The sequence below is a fragment of the Conger conger genome, chromosome 19, assembly GCF_963514075.1.
Source record: "Conger conger chromosome 19, fConCon1.1, whole genome shotgun sequence".
Lineage (NCBI taxonomy): Eukaryota > Metazoa > Chordata > Actinopteri > Anguilliformes > Congridae > Conger > Conger conger.
The window spans coordinates 15,140,205-15,159,299 of record NC_083778.1 but is presented as its reverse complement, the minus strand read 5'-3'; the positions used below and the strand labels follow the sequence as shown (position 1 = coordinate 15,159,299).

Here is a 19,095-nt window from a genome sequence, read left to right as displayed (position 1 = left end):
TCTGTGGAACGAGATCCCCTCCAAAATCTCCGTCCGTGAGTGAGTGAGAGTGACCCAAACTCCAACTCTGACCCTAATGCTTGCTCTAACCCTATCCCTTACCCTGACCCTGACCCTATCCGTAGTGAACCCTCTCTGGCCCCGCAGGTACAACTACGAGTGCACGGACATCACACGCGAAGCCATGAAGAAGAAGTTTACCCACACAATGGACTTTGTGGAGGAATACCTCAAAGACGTCGTCAACCAGCCTTTCCCCTTCGGAGACAAAGACAAGAACGAGCTCACCCTTGAGGTAAGGGGTCCCTGGTTTCGGATTAAATCCAGGAAATCCATGCCCGAATTTAAGGACTATAAACACAGGCAGAGGGTGAGTCAGCTGTCAGTGAGCCTTTTTCAATGATTGGAAGGGATTTACAATGGTCTTGTAACAATGTTTTAACACAACAATATTGTACCTTTTAAGTAAGTTAGGGGTCCGTGTTACGTCGCTCTCCAGTGACCCCGAGAGGTTGGGAACAAAAATGTATCGAATGTGCAAAAATGTATCGAATAAGAGATAATGGGCTCATAATTGGGGTAAAAAATCCATGATTTACAGTCAAGACGAGGCAAGATGCGCTTAGAAGGATCCTTACCCTGGATTACTTAACAGGGACTAGCATGAAATACGGAAATCTGGAGCCCTCAGAAACTCAACCACTTTCATGAAATGGCGGTCTAATGTTTCAATGTCCCCTCAGGTGGTTCGTCTGGCTCGCAACCTGGTCTACTTTGGGTTCTACAGCTTCAGCGAGCTCCTGAGGCTGACGCGCACCCTGCTGGCCATCCTGGACATCGTGCAGCACATGCCCAACTTCATGGACAAGATCAGCAAGGGCCCCGAGTCGGGTGAGCAGCTTCACATCTCCACCAGCGTCCCGTGACTATGGAGACGGGAGATGGGCTTCAGATAATGATCTAACAGTGGCTATGAAGCCATTTTATGGGGTTTAGATATGATCTAACAGTGGCTATGGAGCCATTTGATGGGCTTTAGATATGATCTAACAGTGGCTATGAAGCCATTTTATGGGGTTTAGATATGATCTAACACTGGCTATGAAGTCATTTTATGGGGTTTAGATATGATGTAATGTGCAGTGACTATGAAGGTGGATGATGTGCTTCAGATATGATCTAACAGTGGCTTTGGAGATAATCGATGGGATTCAGATCTGATACAGTGTACAGGATCAGTGCTTTGGATATTATCGAACAGTGGCTCTGGAGACAAGTGATCTGCTTCAGATATGCTATGTTATGTACAGTGGCTATGGAGATGAACCATGTGCTTCAGATCTGGTCGTGTTCGCAGTGATCTATGGAGATATAGGTGATGTGCTCTGGATGTTTTAGGGAACAACGTGATGCGCACCATCCACGGCGTGGGGGAAATGATGAGCCAAATGGTGCTGAGCAGGGGCTCGGTCCTGCCCCACAGCCTGCCCGAGGGCCAGCCCATCCCCCGCCACACCAAGGCCCCCAGCCTCCCGGACTGCGAGGACGTCACCGTCATGAACACCAAGCTCAAGATCATCGAGATCCTCCAGGTCAGTCCCGTGTTGGGAGTGACCTTTTCACAGTAGAACATATAGGAGGCTCCTCACCTGCACAACTTCACAGGGACGAACCCGTAATACACAGAACTGAGTACACAGAACTGAGACCAATACAGACGGTTTAATGGACTGGGAGTCCATTGAAAAGTTTTCAATCTTCCTCAAGAGTCCGATACTAGAGCCATATAAATAACCACCCATCTGTTGCGCAGTGTTGGGTGCGCATGTGTCAAGACCGTGTAGTGAAAAGAATATGGTCATGTAGCATTAATAACATCAATGCGCAGATTTAAGGGTTGTTCAGTTTAGCCTATGCTTGTGATGCTAACGGCTAATGCTGTTCCCAACAGTTCATTCTCAGCGTGAGGCTTGACTACAGGATCACATACCTGCTGTCCATCTACAAGAAGGAGTTTGGAGACAGTACCCTCCCTGACGGCTCGCTGTCCGTAAATGATGTTATGACGCTGTCGGGTGAGGCAGCGTTTCATGTTGTTTATTTAAATTCCTGGCCTTTTTTTTTTCAGTTATAATTGAAATTGAAATTGAAATGGAATGCTTACCTGGTTTGCCTTTTCATTGGAAACAAGGATGAGGCCACATTTTGCGGGAACTGCTTCACAACCTGTGTTTTATACTAATGTCTGTGCTTCATAATGTTCCGCATGCAGGTTATAGAAAAATAATATGAATATTTATAAAATGACGGCAGAATATAATAATATTTTTGCTATAATTGTGTGTATATAATAGATCATTATAGTACAGTATTACTATAATTATTTATTTTCTGTTTATTGTATTTGTGTTTTATGTTTTCACAGTAATTGTCACAGTTCGAACGTTTTATTGTGTGGATCCGTCTCTTATGATGCTTTGCTGATTTGTCCTCTTTGCCTGTGAAGTTCCAGATATAGATTTGATTGCAGCACAAGCTGAGACCATGTTTGCTGGAAGGTAAGTTTTGCATTTTGGGTTCAGTTCCCTCACAAGTTTAGTTTCCCCTGTAAGACCTGTAATTGAGCCAGTGATTCCCAAAAACAAGCTGTGTTTGTTAGCTCATTAGCGCTGTGTGGCACAGGCATGTTGAGTTGATACAGGTGTTAGTTAGCTTGTTAGCACTTTGCAGCTCAGACATGTTGAGTTTATGCAGGCTTTTATGGGCTCATTAGCACTCTGGAGCCAGGAGTCTTAGGCGATTCAGGTGTTTATTAGCACTCTGCAGTGCTGGTGTTTTGAGGTGAGTTGGGTGTTTGTTAGCTCGTTAGCGGTCTGTGGCACAGGTATGTTGAGTTCATGGAGGTGTTTGTGAGCCCATGAGCACTCTACAGTGCAGGTGTTTTGAGGTGATTCAGGTGTTTGTTAGCACGTTAGCACGTTAACTCCGCTAACCCTGTGGTCTGCGGCGGTGGGTCGCAGTGCGGAGCAAAGCCCGGTGGAGCTGGACGACGAGGGGGGCCGGACCTTTCTGCGGGTGCTGATCCACCTCATCATGCAGGACTACCCGCCGCTGGTGTCCGGATCCCTCCAGCTGCTCTTCAAACACTTCAGCCAGAGAGCCGAGGTGCTGCAGGCCTTCAAACAGGTACGGTCGCTGTTACATTACTGTTATTTAGTTGACACTTTTATCCAAAGCCACTTACAGTTGATTAGACTAAGGAGGGCGACAATCTCCCCTGGAGGATTGGGGGGTTAAGGCCCCGAAGCTGCGGTGATATTATTGTGGCTACACCGGGGCTTGAACCACCGACCTTCAGGCTCCCAGTCATGGACTTTAGCCACCCGGCCTTCACATTTACACTGGCCAAAAATAACTTTTTATGAATACTTGTGGAGTATTTAATCAGTGTTTGAGCTTGGATGATTCCATTTTCCAATTTTTTCACCTCTACATTATTATCGATTATGACTACATCTGACAGGTTTGCAAGTGTCATTTGCAGGTAACATTTCATGCACAAAACTCTGTCCAGGCCTTCTTTAGTTCAGCAAGTCCCAGCTTAAAACGTTGCTGCAACAGTATTGATTATTGATTGGTTGTTGTATTCAGTAGACCGTTCCACTCCGTCAGTTCTTAAATTTGTTTGCAGTTTCTCGTTGAAAATATCAATTGGTATTCACGTGGCGACAGTCAAAATTATCCAGTCCGAACACGATTCGCCGGATTTATCAGCTTTTTGTTTTGACCTCATTGCATGGCAGAAGTCCTTCCCCCCCCCCCTGTAATGCGTTCTCTTGTAAGTGGTGAATTTAAGAAGAAAAGCAGCCTCAGATAAGCTTCTTTGTGAAACCTACCCTGTGACGTTAATTGCTCGCCTTTTTCGGCGAAGTCTTGGGGTCTGAAATAATTACCGAATGAAACTTTCAGACCTGGGTTTTTCATTAAATGGCTGGTGGGTTTTCTGAGCGGGCTGCGACTGGCGGTCTGCTCTGAGCACAGTTGGGGCTGTCCCCTCTGGGGCTTTGGGAGTGTTAATATCTGCGAGGCTGCCTGAGGTCACCCTCACACCATCTCCTCCCAGAGACAGGCTAGGTGTCCGCATGGCAACAGTGACAGTGAGGGAGATGGCTCTCTGGTCTGTGTGTGTGTGTGTATACTGTAGCACATAGCCGCCTGCACTACACAAAATGGCCGCCGGTAAAAGCTTACAGGTAAAAGCAAACGCTTTTATTTCACAATCACTTTGAGGATGCTCTTATACACAGTGGCTTACAGCATCGGTGTTGGCATCAGCAATATGTGGCGCTGCTGAGAAGAAACAAAAACAAACAGTGTGTCAACATAGTTGTACCGGTAACATTATTCTTCCCAAAGGAAATTGATGGTGCAGTCAGTTCCCCAGTGGGAACCCTTTGTGGAGGTGGACCAGTGGTGATTAAAATAAAATAAAAATGAAGAACATTGTACCGGGTGCCCTGTGACGTAGTAGTTAAGGTACATGACTGGAACCCGCAAGGTCGGTGGTTTGTTCCCCGGTATAGCCACAATAAGATCCGCACGGCCGTTGGGCCCTTGAGCAAGGCCCTTAACCCTGAATTGCTCCAGGGGAGGATTGTCTCCTGCTTAGTCTAATCAACTGTACGTCTGCCAAATGCCATTAATGTAATGTCATTAAATGTTTATAGCGGACACGTACCACTACTTGGCATTCACATGAATATGACTCCCCTGTGTGACTGCCATTGTAATTGTGGCACACACACCTACACGCACACGCACGCACACGCACGTCATAAAGGACTCCAGGGCCCCATTTAACTCATAGCCATTCTATTCAAAATCGGAATATAACTGCCTATTAGTGAGTGTAGGTTCCGGTGTACAGCCCTGCTATTATTTCACTGTTCCCATAGCAACAGCTGCACAATGGTCACCCGTGGTCGACGGGTCTGTGCAGGACTGTGACTTGAGGGACCTGATGTCATTAGACGTTGTCACCTTAGCCGCCTCGTTAGGGTGGGGGAGGGAGGCCGCAAGCAGTTTTTAAGCTGTGAAAGAGCGGCAAAAGGTTCTCGACGTTGTGCGCTTATGCAAACATGTAGGGTCAAGATAAAGAAGGAAAAGATGACATCCGTGAAGGATATATACTCACTGACCCCATTTTTCAGGATTTATAACGCTTCTTGTTTTAGATTTTATTCCACGTCTGCGTGTTCACAGAGAAAGGGGGAGGGATAAACAGTGTTGTGGTTTGAGGGCGTTTGTTGCTGCAATTCCTCTCTTGACCGTTTGAAGTCTGAAATTATCTATTGTACCTTTTAAAGCTGAGGTTTCTGCCTTGGGACACTGTTGTCCCAGCAACAAGCCCGTCTAAAATTGTGAAATACCTTTTTGCGAAACCGAGTGAAGTCCTGACTTCATCCCAAAACATCAGCAGTCTAATCCGGTCGACCGAGTCAGGGGCGTGGATGAAATATGGCCGCAGAAAGGCGCCCCTGATCCCCGGCCTTCCCCGCAGGTCCAGCTGCTGGTGTCAGAGCAGGATGTGGAGAACTACAAGCAGATCAAGACGGACCTGGACCAGCTGCGGCTGACGGTGGAGAAGTCGGAGCTGTGGGTGGAGAAGAACGGGGGCTACGGCAGCGTGGAGCTGGGGGACGGCCAGAGCAAGGAGCAGACCGCGGAGGTGCGCCCCCTACAGGCGGGGAGGGGGGGGGGGGACGTAGCGCGCTGGGGTTCACAGGGCCCAGTTCAGTTAAAAACTGTTAGAGCCATGCTAGCTTCTGTGATTTGACATATACACAAGCAAAATGGATCTTGCAGGGGTTTTTTGGAAGGCCAGGGAGTCTGTTTGACTCAAAGTAAATTAGGAGTGTAAATGAGGGGAATTTACAGCACTTTTTAAACATACCTGCTCCCGTTTCAGGACATCATAATGTTTTGGACAAATGGCTTCACGGCTATTTCTGTTTAGTGTGGTGTGTTCAATTGCTTCCATTGGTGGTTATAAGGGAGAGTGTAATGTACACATTAGCAACACTTTCTATTCTGTGTATTCTGCACACATTCATGGGTTAGTATGTATTCCACACAGCATTAAACGGGTTGTATGTATTTTTGTCAATTGTCCTTTCTGATTGACAGGAGGCTGGGATCCTGAGCCCGGTGCAGGATGGGAATATCAAGCCGCAGATTGACAGCAACAAAGCAAACAACTACAACATCGTCAAAGACGTGAGCAGCCACCCTGTGCTCGACTGCCAGAGATGGTCCTGGTTTTTGCTCCACCCAAACCAAAACCTACTGATTTTTGGGGTTCACTGTAAATGGGGTGTGCTGATGTTGGGGTTTTCCTTAGGCCAAGGGGGCCTAGTTTTGGGGTTCCCTGCAGCGACGGGCGGCTGATTTTGGGCTTCCTGCAGATAGAGCTGCTGAAGATTGAATGTTCCTGAAGATTGTGGGGCTGATTCTGGAGTTCCTGCAGATAGAGGGTGCTGATTTTGGAGTTCCTGCAGATAGGGGGTGCTGATTTTGGAGTTCCTGCAGATAGGTGGTGCTGATTTTGGAGTTCCTGCAGATAGGGGGTGCTGATTTTGGAGTTCCTGCAGATAGGGGGTGCTGATTTTGGAGTTCCTGCAGATAGGGGATGCTGATTTTGGCCTTCCTGCAGATAGGGGGTGCTGATTTTGGAGGTCCTGCAGTTGGGGGGGCACTGATTTTGGAGTTCCTGCAGATAGGGGGTGCTGATTTTTGGGGTCCCCTCCCTTTCAGATCCTGTTGAGGCTCAGCAAGCTGTGCTATCCCAGTAAGAAGAGCCGTGTGCAGCAGCAGAGGCTGCTGAAGAACATGGGGGCCCACACTGTGGTGCTGGACCTGCTGCAGATCCCCTACGAGAAGGTTGGCCTACCGCCTTCCCCGCAGCGCCAAGTCCCTGCTAGCCATGCTGGGTGATAGCTGTATGATTGCTAGCCCTGCTGTTTGATTGTAATGCTAGTGCTATCCATGTTGGGTGCTCGCATTAATAGTGCTAGCCGTGCTGGATGATAGGTGTATGATTGCTCACCCTGCTGTTTGATAGCCGTGCGCTGGGTGATAGTTGTATTAGTGCTTGTTCTGCTAGCCATGCTGGTGCTAACCCACTCTGTGCGTCTCCGCAGACTGACCAGAAGATGAATGAGATCATGAACCTGGCTCATGGCTTCCTGCAGAGCTTCTGTAGGGGAAACCCCCAGAACCAAGTCCTCCTCCACAAGCACCTCAACCTCTTCCTCACGCCTGGGGTGCGTAGGTCCTCTTATACAGTGATATTGACACGCAGATTAATCGCTTAATATTTATGTCATGTTCGGGATGTCCCCCCTCCAATTTATTCTGATTAACTTTTGTTTGGGTATGAAAATGGGTATTTTATGATCAAATAAAATCATATCCCTGTTGTAATGAGACTCCCACTCAAGATGTTATTTTTTCCCCCTTTTCCTCATTCCTTCTAACTAATTAAGAAACTACTTTCCCTAATTAATATGGTTTCATTTTGCTGTTTGTGTATTGCCCACCGCCTGAATAATGTACTATGTACAAGCCCCAAGGGGTGTCTCTCCTCTGCATGTTTGTGAAATTTGCTGTAAACTGAAAATGGGAATGTGCTCGATGTGAAAAATACATGAGAGCTTAAGTTTATCAAAGCCTTTCTGGTTCTCGGCATTGTGCTGTAGCAGTAAGAAAAAGCCAAAAAAGGATGATGGGATAAATTTGTATATCCAAGGAAGTTATACTTAAGTTATACATGTTATACATCTTAATCTCAGACCACACTGAGAGTATTGTGTGCAGTTCTGGGAGCTGTCCTACCAGAAATATATCAAGGCTCTGGGAAAGGAGAAGGGCAACTAGATTGGTTCCAGCTGTGGAAGACAAAAGTTATGAGGATGGGATGCTTGATCTCTTCAATCTTAGTAAACATTGACTTAGGGGAGGCTTGATTGAGGCTTTTAAATTGATGATAAGGATTGCCAAAGTGAAGGACATGTGATTGTTCTAGTTGAGTTCTATTTGTAGAATGAGGGGGCATAAATGGAAAATGAGTAAAAGGTCAATTGAACGTTGTAGGTATTTCTTTGCATAGAAAGTAGTTATTGTGTGGAATAGCATGCCAGGTCATGACGTACAGGCAGAAACTCAAGACAAGGGGTTTTAAAGACCAGGTTTAATACGGTGCTTGATGCCCTCTAGTTTTTGGTCACCTAAGCATTCGGTACACTTTAGTGGTAGGAAAAAGGCGAGCATCGTTGTACATTATGTGATGCTATTAACGTACACTATGCCGAATGAAGCCAACCTCTACGACTCCACCCAGCTCCTGGAGGCCGAGACCATGCGCTACATCTTCATGAACAACTTCCACCTGTGCAACGAGATCAGCGACCGCGTGGTGCACCACTTCGTGCACTGCATCGAGACGCACGGCCGCCACGTGCCCTACCTGCGCTTCCTGCAGACCATCGTCAAGGCCGACGGCAAGTACGTCAAGAAGTGCCAGGACAAGGTCATGACCGAGGTGAGGGGGGCCCCATCTGTGGAGCGCAATTGACCGGTAGACTGTTGTGAAAAAGTGCCTGTCACGTCTCCCACTGACTTATCAGGGGGGCTCGTGAAAAGCGCTTTGAAGCCCGGGTAGTCAGGTTTGTCAGCGCCGCCATGTTGTGCCATTTGGAGCCAGAGACTGAGTGTGGCTCCTCCACTAAGTGTGTGTGTGAGGGAGTGTGTGAGGGAGTGGCGTAATGTGTTTCCTGATTCGTCCACAATGCATTGCTGGATTGCTCTAATAACAGGTTAACATGGGAAGGCATTAAATGAAGGAAAAACGCAGATTGCAACTCCATTTTCTTGTACCTACCTAATACCTTTTTTTTTTATTGAACCCCCGTGGGGTAATTTGGCCTCTGCATTTGACCCATCCTAGTCATTAGGAGCAGTGGGCAGCCACAGTGCAGCGCCCGGGGAGCAATGTGGGGTTAAGGGCCTTGCTCAAGGGCCCAACGACTGTGCGGATCATTTTTATTGTGGCTGGACCGGGATTCGAACCACCAACGTTGTGGCTCCCAGTCATGTACCTTAACCACTACGCTACAAGCCGTGTGGCGGAAGAAATTATTGACTTCCTATTTTTACCGCAATTTGTAGCGTTGTCTCCCCATTGAAAACGGGTCAGAGCGACCTACTCTGGAGCCAACCGCAGTGGTACTACTGAGCACGGTCTCGCATGGTCTCTCAGCAACATGTCCAAGGAAATGAGCATCAACAAGAAGCTCGGTTTTGGCCGCTTGAATCGACCACACTGCGTGGCTCTCAGCTGAACGTGACCCCAGTGTATGGGGTTTCCGACGGGACGTGACCACCCTTTTTCGGCTCCCGGACGTGACCCCGGCGTTTGTCCCCGCCTCCCCTCTTCTCCTCCTGCCCCTCAGCTGGTGTCCGGGGGCGAGGAGGTGCTGGTGTTCTACAACGACCGGGCCTCCTTCCCGCTGCTCCTGCAGATGATGGGCTCGGAGCGTGAGCGGGCGGACGGCTGCGGCCCGCTGGCCTATCACAACACGCTGGTGGAGCTGCTGGCCGCCTGCACCGAGGGCAAGAACGTCTACACCGAGCTCAAGTGCAACTCGCTGCTGCCCCTCGACGACATCGTCAAGGTGGTCACCCACGAGGACTGCATACCCGAGGTGAGTATAGAATATGTGTGTGTGTGTGTGTGTGTGTGGAGGACAGGCAGAAGCACTGAGGCGCTGTAAATTTTGATTCAGATTCAGTCATCAGCTTCTGACTAAATTGCTTGTATTTTTGGTCACATTTTAGTCATTTGAATATTGTTCATTTTACGTTGGTTTTAGTCAAGGAAAAGTCGTTTTAGTCAACGGGTAGATCTCATAGAGGTTAATAAGGCAAGAACTTCAATAAAAAAAGTGTGATTTTATTTTAATCGAATATCAGTGTGTGTGAGGGACAGGTGGAAATGTGCCTGAATTGCATCTTCTAACCTGAAAGGTTGTGGCCAATAATCACTTGAAGCTGATTTATTTTGCCTCCTCAATTTTCAGTTCAGCAGCTGCCACTGGAAAAAACCTGCTACTGAGGCTTTACCAGTGATTTCAGTCCACCCCTGCCAACCAGCAAATGAGTTAACGCTCGGGAATTGTCTGTTTTCTAGGTGAAAACCGCGTACGTCAACTTTGTGAACCACTGCTACGTGGACACAGAGGTGGAGATGAAGGAGATCTACACCAGTAACCACATCTGGAAGCTGTTTGATAACTTCCTCATCGACATGGCCCGGGTGAGTTCAGCTCCTGTAGAATTAGCATTAGCATTAGCATTGACTGTGCCTGTAGCGTTAGCGTCTCCCCATTGACTGTGCCTGTAGCCTTAGCACTAGCATCTCCCCATTGACTCTGCCTGTAGCATTAGCGTGTGGGTGTTTTCAGGTTTGTAACAGCACTACGGACAGGAAGCACGCCGACACCGCGCTGGAGAGATACGTGACAGAGACGGTGATGGCCATCGTCAAAGGGTTCTTCAGCTCCCAGTTCTCCGTCAACAACTCCAGCCTGCAGGTACTGCCGTGGAAAACGGGTTACTCTACTGCCCGGTTTTTCAACTCCTCAGTACCGGACTGTGACTCCTCTGTAAGAGGCTCTCCATGGTTATGACCAAACTTCTCCCCCCTTACAGACCCACCAGCCCATCTTCATCAAGCTTCTGCAGTCTGCCTTCAGGATCTATAACTGCACCTGGATCACGACCCTGCAGAAAACCAACATCGAGGGCTGCATCAAGACGCTAGCGGACGTGGGTATGTCACGCTGAATTCGCGCACTTTGCCATGTTCAATAATGAAACTGGATACTAGTAGCTCTGGAGACATTTGAGGTCTGAAGCACTGTAAATTTTGATTTAGTTTTAGTCCTCATTTTCTGACAAAATTGCCTTGTAGTCTTTTGAATATTGTTTTAGTCACCGGAAAGTTATAGACTAATTTGAAGTAGCGTTCCGAATTTTCTTTTCCCTGGAATATTCTTCAAAAATGATTGATGACTGACCTTCATATGCAGGTGCTATCATAATCATGATTTCTTCAAAATCTTCCAGCTCTTGTTATTGTGCAGGACCTAGAACGGTTGGAATATGCACAGTTTGCAGGCAATTTCCTGTTGGAATATGTACAAATATGTGCTAATTATGGAACTCTCTTCACATTTATTTATCCATTCTGGTCACGCAACTTCTAGAGGTAGAGGTGATCTCATGGACATTTAATAAAGCAATAACTTCATCTTATGGGAAAAAACTAGTTTTATTTTCTTTAAATTTAGTGAGCAGCAGCAGAATCAATACACCAGAAGGGCATTTGGTATCAATTTTTTGGGATGAAAATGTTAGTACTATTAATGAGTTTAGCTAGCTACATGCATAATGTTGTAGTATCATGTAGCTAATAGATAATGATTTTCTGCACACTGATGCAGAAAATATTAAATGAAATTTCCAATGCTGTAAACAAACAAGACCCAGACGCTTCGGCTTGTGCCAGAAATGCAAGTCACATGATGCTTAGCATTATGCCCGTTACCTGTTATATGTCCAGCTTGACTGCCAAAGACCGACTGTAACACTTTATTTTATTTTTTTATTTTTTTATTTTTTAGATATTTTTTAGGCCTTTTTCAGCTTTATTGGACAGTATATAGAGACAGGAAGAATGGGGGCGAGAGAGGGAAAGACATGCGACAAATTGTCAGACGGTCGGATTCGAACCGTTGACGTCGCGGCTCACAATGAGCATGCGGTCAGTGCTCTGCAGGCTGCGCCACCGAGACACCCCTGTAACACTCTTAATCTTTCTACCTGGGAAATATCTTTCCCCCCCCCACCCCCATGCACGCAGTTGGAATGTTGAAAGGGGGAATGCTGACCTCGTGACCCCGATTTTAACTGAGACCCAATTGGGGAGGAAAGTAAAACGGCGTCCGTGTGAATCGGTGCTCCTCCCTTGTCCCTCTGCAGCGAAGAACCGCGCCATGGCGGTCCCGGTGGACCTGGACAGCCAGGTGAACACGCTGTCCCTGAAGACGCACACCAACATGGTGCAGCGGGCCGCCAAGGGCTGGAGGATGACGGCCCGATCGGGGCCCCGCAAGGAGCCACTCGGGGGCCCCGACTACAAGAGCATCATCGAGAAGCTGCAGGTGCGCCGCGGAAAACGTCTCGCTGCGCACGCGCCGTCTGGGAGGAAGGGGAAAGCATAGAGCTGCGTGCGTGTGTGTGTGTGTGTGTGTTGTAAAAATCTTATAATAAAAAAAAAATTATATATATATATATATATATATATATATTTTATTTTTAAACATTACCCAAGTTTACAAGGATTTTCACATGTACAGTGCTGAGTGTGTGTCTGCTGTAACTGTGCATTTTTCTAAGTGTACACTGCCCTCAGGGTGTAGTTTGTATTGACCAGTGTGTGTGTGTGTGTGTGTATGTGTGTGTGTGTACACTGCCCTCAGGGTGTGGTGTGTTGAGTGTGTGTGTCTGTGTGTACACTGCCCTCAGGGTGTGGTGTGTTGAGTGTGTGTGTCGATGTGTGTACACTGCTTTAAGGGTGTGGTGTGTATGGAGCAGTGTGTTGATGTGTGTACACTGCCCTCAGGGTGTGGTGGCGTGTCTGGAGGAGCAGTTCCACCCCATGGTGCAGGCTGAGTTCTCGGTGCTGGTGGACGTTCTGCACAGCCCAGAGCTCCTGTTCCCCGAGGCCGCCCGCTTCCGCTGCGAGAGCGGGGCCTTCATGTCCAAGTGAGTCCCCCAGTCTACAGCACAACCTGCACTGCACCTAGTGCCCTCCCCCAGTCTACAGCACAACCTGCACTGCACCTAGTGCCCTCCCCCAGTCTACAGCACAACCTGCACTGCACCTAGTGCCCTCCCCCAGTCTACAGCACAACCTGCACTAATGTCTCCACACCCCCTGGCCTTCCCCAGTCTACAGCACAACCTGCACTGCACCTAGTGCCCTCCCCCAGTCTACAGCACAACCTGCACTGCACCTAGTGCCCTCCCCCAGTCTACAGCACAACCTGCACTGCACCTAGTGCCCTCCCCCAGTCTACAGCACAACCTGCACTGCACCTAGTGCCCTTCCCCAATCTACAGCACAACCTGCACTGCACCTAGTGCCCTCCCCCAGTCTACAGCACAACCTGCACTGCACCGAGTGCCCTCCCCCAGTCTACAGCACAACCTGCACTGCACCTAGTGCCCTCCCCCAGTCTACAGCACAACCTGCACTGCACCTAGTGCCCTTCCCCAGTCTACAGCACAATCTGCACTGCACCTAGTGCCCTTCCCCAGTCTACAGCACAACCTGCACTAATGTATCCACACCCCCTGCCCTTCCCCAGTCTACAGCACAATCTGCACTGATTACTCCACACCTAGTGCCCTTCCCCAATTTACTACTGCACTATTGCGCTCTTCTCCGCCGTTCAATATTGAGAGATAAAGGAGTTCCTATATTGCCTCGGTACAATTTCGCTTACTGAAGTTCACAGCCGGCTAACGTGTGCTGGCTAACTTTGATGTTTCAATACACAAGCCGATTAATGATACAGTATATCAGTGCAGTAAGACGTAGAATTGTTGATACAGTATTTCAGTTCAGTAAGACAGAATTTTCATACAGTCTGTCTGTTCAGTAACATAATTTCAATGTTGTTGGTACGGTATGTCAGTTCAGTAAGACGGAACTGAAATGTTATTGAAACAGTATGTCAGTTCAGGAAGACAGAATTTAAATGTTGATACAGTATGTCAGTTCAGTAAGGCAGAGTTGAAACGTTGTTGGTAAAGCATGTCAGTTCAGTAAGGCAGAGTTGAAACATTGTTGGTAAAGTATGTCAGTTCAGTAAGGCAGAGTTGAAACGTTGATAAAGCATGTCAGTTCAGTAAGGCAGAGTTGAAACGTTGTTGGTACGGTATCTAAGTTGAGTAAGAATTGAAGTGTTGTTTGTGAAGGAAGTCGGTTCAGTTGAAGAAAGAGGCAGGCGGTGAAGGCCCAGCTCTGACTCCTTCTCTCCCATCCAGGCTGATCAAGCACACCAAGAGGCTGATGGACAAGGAGGAGAAGCTCTGTATTAAGGTCCTGCAGACCCTCAGGGAGATGCTGGACAAGAAGGCGACTTTCGAGGAGTCGGTGAGTCCCGCGCGGACTCGCGCTAGACGCCGTAACCCCGTTGTAAATGAAATTTAAAAATTCACGTTTACAAATCAAACCTCAATGACTGTCAGGGCGTTGGCATTCTATTCGTAACGTTTGAAAATGGTTTTAATGACATAAATAGCGGATTCTCCTGTGTGAGAGTGGGGCGACGGCTGGCCTGGGAGTCGCACCGAAGAGACACCTGCAGATTGCACACAGAGAAACCCAAGACTCATCACAGTGCAGAGACCATCGCTCTGTAGCTTAGCAACAGCAGGTTATGTTTTTGACTCCGTTCGGTGGCAGTCTCGTCTCGACGAGGACTCTGTCGGACTAAGAGAAGGGAGTTTGGCTGAATAACACGCGTTAAAAATAATTTAAGCAGTTATATGTGCATTTTTGAATCCAAAGATATTCAAATTGGTGCCAAAAATATAATGTACTGACATTTCTTTGCTGGGTAGGATGTATATTCTTAATAAGGTGTCTACGTGAATCGATATTCTGTTAAATTCGAAGAGAGTTCCTCATGCCTTGGACTGTTTAGTCCTGCCAGGGACACCGGATTTTTCCGGATGTGTCCATTCGGCGTGTGCCTGTGTGTGACTAACGTTGCAGCCGGAATGTGTGAACATTCCGAATGACATCAGAGTGTTTGTCTGGGTCCAACCGCCACTGCAGTGAGCTGAGGGACGGCATGGCGTCGGTGAGCGCGCTCAGTGTGGGAACTGCAGTTCCGGCGGATCGGTCTGAAGAGGCTTTCGCAGACGCGGTGGGGGGGGGGTCTGGGCGGTGTAACAGCGCCTGCGTGGGATTGGGGGGGGGGGGTGGTAGGTGGGGGGCGCGTTACAGCGCGTTGGAGCCTGTTTCCACATCAGTATTCAGGCGACGGCGTGCCGGGGCGTCTGCGGTTACATAAGCACGGAGAGGCGCATGAGGACAGCGGAGGTGTGTGTGCGCGCGCGAGACAGGGGTGAGGGGGGGGGGTGGATCGATACCGCGGTAAAGCAGGGCTCCACAGCCCCGGTTCTGTACCCTGTTTGCACTCTGTCTGGGGGAGCGGCAAGGACAGGAGCTGAAACACCCGTACGTGACCAGGGCTGTGCTGTACTGTCGCTCGCTCTGATACAGGGCTGTGCTGTGCTGTCGCTCGCTCTGATACAGGACTGTGCTGTCGCTCTCTCTGATACAGGGCTGTGCTGTCGCTCTCTCTGATACAGGGCTGTGCTGTCGCTCTCTCTGATACAGGGCTGTGCTGTCGCTCGCTCTGATACAGGGCTGTGCTGTCGCTCTCTCTGATACAGGGCTGTGCTGTCGCTCTCTCTGATACAGGGCTGTGCTGTGCTGTCGCTCTCTCTGATACAGGGCTGTGCTGTGCTGTCGCTCTCTCTGATACAGGACTGTGCTGTCGCTCTCTCTGATACAGGGCTGTGCTGTCGCTCGCTCTGATACAGGGCTGTGCTGTACTGTCGCTCGCTCTGATACAGGGCTGTGCTGTGCTGTCGCTCTCTCTGATACAGGACTGTGCTGTCGCTCTGATACAGGGCTGTGCTGTCGCTCGCTCTGATACAGGGCTGTGCTGTACTGTCGCTCGCTCTGATACAGGGCTGTGCTGTGCTGTCGCTCTCTCTGATACAGGACTGTGCTGTCGCTCTGATACAGGGCTGTGCTGTCCCTGTCGCTCGCTCTGATACAGGGCTGTGCTGTCGCTCGCTCTGATACAGGGCTGTGCTGTCGCTCTCTCTGATACAGGGCTGTGCTGTGCTGTCGCTCTCTCTGATACAGGACTGTGCTGTCGCTCTGATACAGGGCTGTGATGTCGCTCTGATACAGGGCTGTGCCCAAGTCTGTTCCGTAACAAGATACTTTCAAAAACAATGAAACGGTTTTGAAACGAGGAAATGTTTACAATGACATGCACTGAACAGAATTTAAATCGTATCAATGTTTGTTTGCCTGAAATGGCGTCAGTTCTCTTAGGTACACTGTTCTGCAGTTTTAATAGACAGTTACTTGGTAGGTGTTGTTCCAAGCATATTGGAGAACTTTCCCAGACTTTGGCTGTCTTGCTTGTTGTTTCTGGCTCTCCAGGTTAGCCCAGACAGCCTCAGAGACATGAAAAGTGGTCCATTACTTCATGTTACTTTATTTAACAAAATACAAACATTTCTCTGTAACATTACATTTTTCTGAAAAGTAAGTAAGTGTTGTAGTGTTGTTGGTTTTCATTACAGCCACAATTGTAATCCCGGAATTATAACAACACTGTCAATTTTTAATTATGTGCTTTTTTTAAAGAGGGATTATATTTGCCCTCTTTCACTGCACTATATAGCAATGCATGTCATGAATAATTAAAGTCCCACTCATAAAATACATTTGTTTTATAAAAAGTGTTTAACTCCTCAAATTAAAGGCATTGAGGTGAATCAGTAGGATTCTAAATGGTGGAACTGTTGACACCTGACTACTGAAACTGACCACCTGGAAGATGATAAAGAATTCAAAGGTCAAAGGCAATGCAAATAACAAGCCAAACCTGCATTGTGTTCATGAATTTCGGGAAAAGATTAAATGCACATTCTACCTAATCAATTAACTTTTTCATTTGATTAAAAAATGACCTATTTTATATTGTTGTTTGCAATAAAGCACACTATGAACATGAGTTATGAATTATTCCCTGCATGAAAAAAAGTTTCGTTTTCTGGCATAATACGGCTTTAGAGGGAAAATAATGATAAATAGCAAATTAAGAGAAAGGAGCTGCTGGTTAAAATTCTGGGCTTGCGGTTGGGTTGGATTTGCTTTCGGGGGGGACCGCAGTCTGGATGAGGCGCTGTCTCGTCTCCCCTTCAGAATATGACGGCTGACGAAGGTCCCAGACGGACGAAGGACAAATTTTATTTGAGTGTCGAAGTCAGACAAACGGTGGCTGAATACAGGCGGAAGCCTGATTGGTTGAAACATCAGCTCTACAGCAGGGCATGTGCGTAGGGCATGAGCTATGGGTCGACAACAACACGGACCTGAGTCAAGTACGCAAACTTTTTGGATCTGAATACTTTTCTATGCTTTGGATCTAAATACCTTTCTAAATGGCAAACCCTGCCTTCTGCTCTTGGTTGGCTCAGTTGCACCAGGCGCGGTCGGTGGAGCGCAGAAAAGTATTTGAATCCGAAACAATTACATATTTGACCCGGGTCTGATGCAGAGTTGAGTGGGCAACAAGTTAAACCTCTCCAATAACCATGGGCCATTCATACAAGTTTGTAGTCCGGACAAGGGATCGCAACAATTGAATAAAAAACAGCTCCAAGAAAAGGCAAAAGGCGAGAAATAGGAAATATTGGAAAGGATTTTATGGATTTTAATGTCTCTAAAATGGTGAAAGGAGAGAAGGACAGGTGAATGGGCACCAAAAGATAACCTGGTCACCACCCCTTGGGATGCAGCTCTCCTTGTGAAAGAGATTTTAAAGCGACACTTTCGAGACCCAGGCATCCTTCCCAATTGGCCCAGTTAAGCACAGCCAGAGGCTCGTTCCAATTTCAGATTTCCCACCCCCTGCATCCTTCCCTCGCTTGCTTCGCCAGGCCCGGCAGTGGGGACAAGGAAAGGAGACGAGGAAAGGAGACAAGGATGGCGGAAACAAGGAAAAACATTAGCCCGACGGAACAAAGCACCGGTTCTAAGCCGCAATCAGTCACAGACCTGCCGGATGCGGGGAAGCGGGTTGTTTTCGTGTGACTCATGCCGAAAACACGCTTTCGACAAAAGGACGCGCTTGCGTGTCCTCAGTGAGGCATCCTCCTCGACCTCGATCGATTCCCGGGTTAGACGAGGACCGAGGAACCCAGGACGTACACACTCAGCACTGGGAATGAGCCCCATGTTACCTCTCCGCCTTTGTTCACTAATTGTTGAAAATAACATGGCAAAGCTGACGGTAGCTTCCAGTACCTGCTGATATATTGGCACGCTAAGAAAGCTCTAGTGTGTTTTTTTTTTTTCTACATAGCTCGCTGTCACTTGAGGACATTGTTGATTGACAGCTGCAGTCACACCCACAGAATTGCTCTGAGCTCCGGGCCTGGTTGCAGAGGGGCAGGATTGAGTGGGGGAATGTGAAGAAAAATGTGTGTGTGTGTGTGTGTGTGTGTGTGCGTGCGTGCTCAGGTTTGTGTGTCTGTGTGTGTGTGTGTGTGTGTGTGTGTATATATGTATATATATATATATATGTATATGTATATATATGTATATGTATATATATATATGTATTTATATATATGTATATATATATATATATATGTATATATATGTATATGTATATATATATGTGTGTTTTTGTGCGTGCATATTTGCTTGTGTGTGTGTGTGCACGTGTGCCTGTATGTGTTGCGTGTGTGTGTGTGTGTCTGCGCGTGCGTGTTTGTGTGTGTGTTTTGCTTGTGTGTGTGTGTGTGTGTGTGTGTGTGTGTGTGCGTGCTCAGGTTTGTGTGTGTGTGTGTGTGTGTGTGTGTGTGTATATATATGTGTTTTTGTGCGTGCATATTTGCTTGTGTGTGTGTGTGTGCACATGTGCCTGTGTGTGTGTGTGTCTGCGCGTGCGTGTGTGTGTGTGTGTGTTTTGCGCGTGTGTGTGTGTGTAAGTGTGTGTAAGTGTGTGTGTGTGTGTCTGTGCGTGCCTGTGCGCGCTGCCCTCAGTGTGGCGCTGCAGTCTGACTCTGTGCCCTAGAGAAGAGCGAGTGTGAGAGAGCGAGTGTGTGAGAGAGAAAGACATAGAGAGAGAGAGAGAGAGGGAGGGG

General features: G+C 47.9%; 1 protein-coding gene across 1 annotated transcript in view; it reads left to right on the top strand.

Annotated features, from left to right (window-relative positions):
- itpr2 (inositol 1,4,5-trisphosphate receptor, type 2) overlaps positions 1-19,095 on the top strand; it is a 77,872-nt gene that overhangs the window by 27,430 nt on the left and 31,347 nt on the right. Inside the window, exons 20-37 of the mRNA XM_061229042.1 lie at positions 148-295; positions 744-891; positions 1,399-1,592; positions 1,952-2,075; positions 2,507-2,558; positions 3,021-3,186; positions 5,561-5,728; positions 6,187-6,276; positions 6,814-6,939; positions 7,200-7,322; positions 8,399-8,599; positions 9,510-9,761; positions 10,247-10,372; positions 10,521-10,649; positions 10,768-10,888; positions 12,100-12,281; positions 12,743-12,885; positions 14,173-14,281. Coding sequence (XP_061085026.1) covers positions 148-295; positions 744-891; positions 1,399-1,592; positions 1,952-2,075; positions 2,507-2,558; positions 3,021-3,186; positions 5,561-5,728; positions 6,187-6,276; positions 6,814-6,939; positions 7,200-7,322; positions 8,399-8,599; positions 9,510-9,761; positions 10,247-10,372; positions 10,521-10,649; positions 10,768-10,888; positions 12,100-12,281; positions 12,743-12,885; positions 14,173-14,281 — 2,602 coding nt within the window. The remainder of the gene's footprint in view (positions 1-147; positions 296-743; positions 892-1,398; positions 1,593-1,951; positions 2,076-2,506; positions 2,559-3,020; positions 3,187-5,560; positions 5,729-6,186; positions 6,277-6,813; positions 6,940-7,199; positions 7,323-8,398; positions 8,600-9,509; positions 9,762-10,246; positions 10,373-10,520; positions 10,650-10,767; positions 10,889-12,099; positions 12,282-12,742; positions 12,886-14,172; positions 14,282-19,095) is intronic.